Source organism: Nematolebias whitei, chromosome 20 (assembly GCF_014905685.2).
Source record: "Nematolebias whitei isolate Nwh7 chromosome 20, NemWhi1, whole genome shotgun sequence".
NCBI lineage: Eukaryota > Metazoa > Chordata > Actinopteri > Cyprinodontiformes > Rivulidae > Nematolebias > Nematolebias whitei.
Window position 1 is genome coordinate 23050817 of NC_056517.1, and position 3739 is coordinate 23054555.

General features: G+C 39.3%; 1 protein-coding gene across 2 annotated transcripts in view; it reads left to right on the top strand.

The window, feature by feature from the left end:
* The first annotated feature begins 858 nt into the window (after positions 1-858).
* Positions 859-3739, top strand: part of cdh7a (cadherin 7a) — a 205543-nt gene continuing 202662 nt past the window's right edge. For both annotated transcript variants that reach the window (XM_037694077.1, XM_037694078.1), the window contains exon 1: positions 859-1109. In XM_037694077.1, coding sequence (XP_037550005.1) covers positions 867-1109 — 243 coding nt within the window. In that variant the 5' untranslated portion in view covers positions 859-866. The remainder of the gene's footprint in view (positions 1110-3739) is intronic.

Sequence of the window (3739 nt, forward strand, 5' to 3'; positions counted from 1 at the left end):
GCAGAGGTCAGGAGCACCTAGGCCGGCGTGCTGCTGACAGCTCAGATTTATTTTTAATCCTGGCGGTGAGAGCTCGCCTCACAGCTCATGTGGCTCGTTAAGAGTCGAGCTCCTCTGCCGTCTCATACGATGGGAAATGTGACAAAGTAACGACCTTGGTGAGGTAAAGCCCAGATAATTGTGAGCCACATGAATGGTGTTTGATTGTTATTCCACACCGTCACCATTGTTTCTACTCGGTGTGAGAGTTCTTTACGAAGCCTTGTCATTTTTCCCTCCATCTTATCCTGTTAACATTCTGACCTCAGCCAATTTTGCTTTGTCTGTATGTAGGTGAGTGTGTTGATCGTATTCATTTTTTCACCACTTTCCTTTGAATCTGTGGAAAAAAAGTCATTATCATTGCATCAGCAGGCACATTACTTGCTATCTAAAGTGACTGCGGTCGTAGAGGCAATTCTGCTGACACTCCTTTCTCTCTTCTCTCCTCTACGTCTTTGTCTCTCCTGTTTTTCCTCCCTCCTTTTTTCTTCTGATAGGTGCCAATTACAAAGAGTCTGTGCTGAAGCCTCCCTGGTCGCCAATGACCCTCTTGGCCAGCTTTATTCTCATCTCTCTGGCTCCAAAGTGGCAGGAATTACCCCGTTTAAAAAGAAAGGAAGAGCAACACAGAAAAATGCAGAGCTTGACTCATCTTCAGTCCATGTGCTCCTTTCTGAGTCTGGCTGTTGTTGCTTTCTGGTGAAACAGAGTTTGGACTGTGTGGATAAAACCCCAAGGGTTTTGACATTTCAGTTTTTTTTTTTCTTCTTAGAATTTTGCTCCTCTTTTTGCTTCAGTGCATTTTTTGGAGGGGAGCCCAAACGATGGGTTGGTGCTGCTCAGGCATATGCCGAGCCCTGGCTCCTCTGGTGCTCCTGTTTGTCTTGAGGGAGAGAAGCTGCTGCTGCTGCTGGGGGCTGAAGCGCAGCTCTGGGGATCTGGAGAAGTCCCTGCACTCTGATCCGAACCCCTGGGACGTCCTGCAGAGGCACAAACGCAGCTGGGTATGGAACCAGTTCTTCGTATTGGAGGAGTTCACGGGAAACGAACCGCTCTACGTCGGCAAGGTCAGTGATCCGTGGCTGTTAGTTAGCCTGTGCTAGACCCCTTTAACAATCTGTTGTGGTGAGAAACAAGAACACTGTGAAACTGAACTTTGGTTAAAAATAATTCCAGTTGTCTGCAGATTTTCATGCACCTGTATGGTAATACAGATATCAATAACCTGATAACATACCGACCTACAGAAACTGGGACACAGCAGAGTTTTACAGACTTGTGCATATTCCCACTGTCCTATATAACATGCAAAACAAATGAAATGATTTCTTGCAGACTACAGAAGAAGGAGCTCTGCATTTTATTCCATCCAGGTTGAAGTGAGTGGGTGAAACTTTTAGCACAGAGATTGGTGTTGATGTGACTGTCATTTGCATCGCAATACGTTACCAGAGAGAAAAGGTATACAGTACACAAATGTGTTTTTGTGCAGTAGAAGTTCTGCCAAGGCTTAGGCAGATGGATCAAAGTGATGCCTGTGTTGGCAGGTAAATAAGTACGAAACTCTCCCAGTGACATTAAATGCAAGGAACAAATGGTTTAGGTAATGTGGATGTGCACTAACAAAGTGACTAATCCTCCTTTTATGAGACATGGCAACTGTGCTGCTTCTCCGTGGATCCCATTTCTCTCAGTAAAAGGCCAATAAAAAGTGAAGCTTGTAGACTCTTGTCTTCAGCTTGATGATGAAATGCTTGTCCTAAGTTTACTCAAGTTTTACTTTAAAGTGCTAGCATATTCACACCTTATACAATGTATAAGGCATTTTCCATGCTCATACACACTAAAATATAGCAAGAAAAGCTAATATTTTTAACATCCGGTTTAGGTAACTAGACTTTAACTAGCTTTTATGTGTTTAACATGAAGAATGAGCAAAACAGAATAAACTATTAAGTATACTTATAAATATGTCCTTAGATATTTGATTTAGATGTTCCAAAAAATGGCATGCATATTAGATTTTTAAAGATATATATATATTTTTTCCATTTTATTTAGGGGTGCAAATTTACTTGCCAGGTGTGAAGGGTCTCAATCAGAGTTGTCCATTTGTAGTCAAAATGACCCAAGGTGGGAGTACCAGAAGCCATTGCCACTTAAAATATAGGGGATTCATCTCTTGTGACAATAAGCCTCCTTACCAATAGAAAAATAATCAAGTATAACTTGTAGAACCCAATAAGGTTTCTATACCCTCCAAACTATCTTTACGTATGAGTATGTATAAATTCAATGTACATATTTAGACTATACTTGTATAAATGGACACTACTTATACAGCGCCTTTCTATCTTATCAAGATACTCAAAGCACTTTACACTACAATCTGTGCCCTCATTTACCCATCCATACAGCACTCTACTAGATCTATACAAAGAATAATCAGAGCTTTATCACATTCATACACCGATAGGACACACATCGAAGGCAATGAGGGGTTCAGTGTCTTGACCAGGGACACTTCAGCATGTGACTGCTGATGGAATCCAACCCAAACTCTTGCATTGGCGGACGACTGCTCTAACCACTCAGCCACAGCTGCCCATTTCCCTTATTTCAGTAGAAAAAATATTATTTTTGTAAGAACAAATACTTTGTATTGCTAGTGTCTTGTTGAGTAAATGAAAACATTCTTGATTAAGTTTGACCAAAGCAATGCTGTCTCATTCAACAAGCAGTTATTTTTTTTCAGATAACCCAGTTCAGTTCAGAACTAAATATATTAAAGAATTGTATTCAGTCCTAAAAGACCCCACCTATAGCTTGCTTTAAATCAACATCTCTTCCTAATTCTGAAATAAATGAATGGCATTTCATGGATTCTTGTTCATTTAATGTTACTTTTTCAAATGTTAGACTTACAATTGTCGCAAAAAACAGTTTAAGAAAGGTAAACTCAAAAATAGAATTTAACAAGGATAGTACATGCGTTAATCTAGTACAGAGTCCATTCTCAGGTCTATAGCTTATCTTTAGTTTGGTGTGAGGAACAACATCCTGATGACTCACAGATTCAAACCTCTTAACTCACTCCCTAATGTGGTGCAGTAGATTTGTCCTAGTCTCAGCTGAAGAATGGTATTTAAACGATCAGCTTAAAGTACTAGTATGCTATGCAAAATGGAAGAAGTTATACAAAACATTACTATCCATAATTCCAGAAAAACAAAGTTGGTGATGTTGCTGAAGGGGCCTTTTACTACAGGTATCTTGCTGGGCTGCAACTGTTGGCAACAAATTGTACGCATTCATGTGGAAATTTACAAAATGTCACATGGGATTCACAACTTTCTCATGTGAGTTACCGAAACGTACCTTTGTTTAACAGGAACATTTGACAGTGTTCAAAAATTTACATAACATATTTGCTTTAATAAAAGTCACAGAGTTGTTGCTCGTGCAAATTTTTTGTAATTCCAGAGTATTAGCGCTGTCATTTTTTTGACAAGTAAGCAACTTGTGGCAAATGTTGTTCTAGAGTTTGCCAGTAATTTGCTAAAACATTCATTTTGTGTGATCTAAAATGCTAATTTGCATATTTTCTCAGAATCTTCAGTCTTGAACTGGTTTCCAAATGTCACAACCAAGTGAGAGACTTCTTTATATATACAAAAAAAAAAAAAAAAAAAAAAAA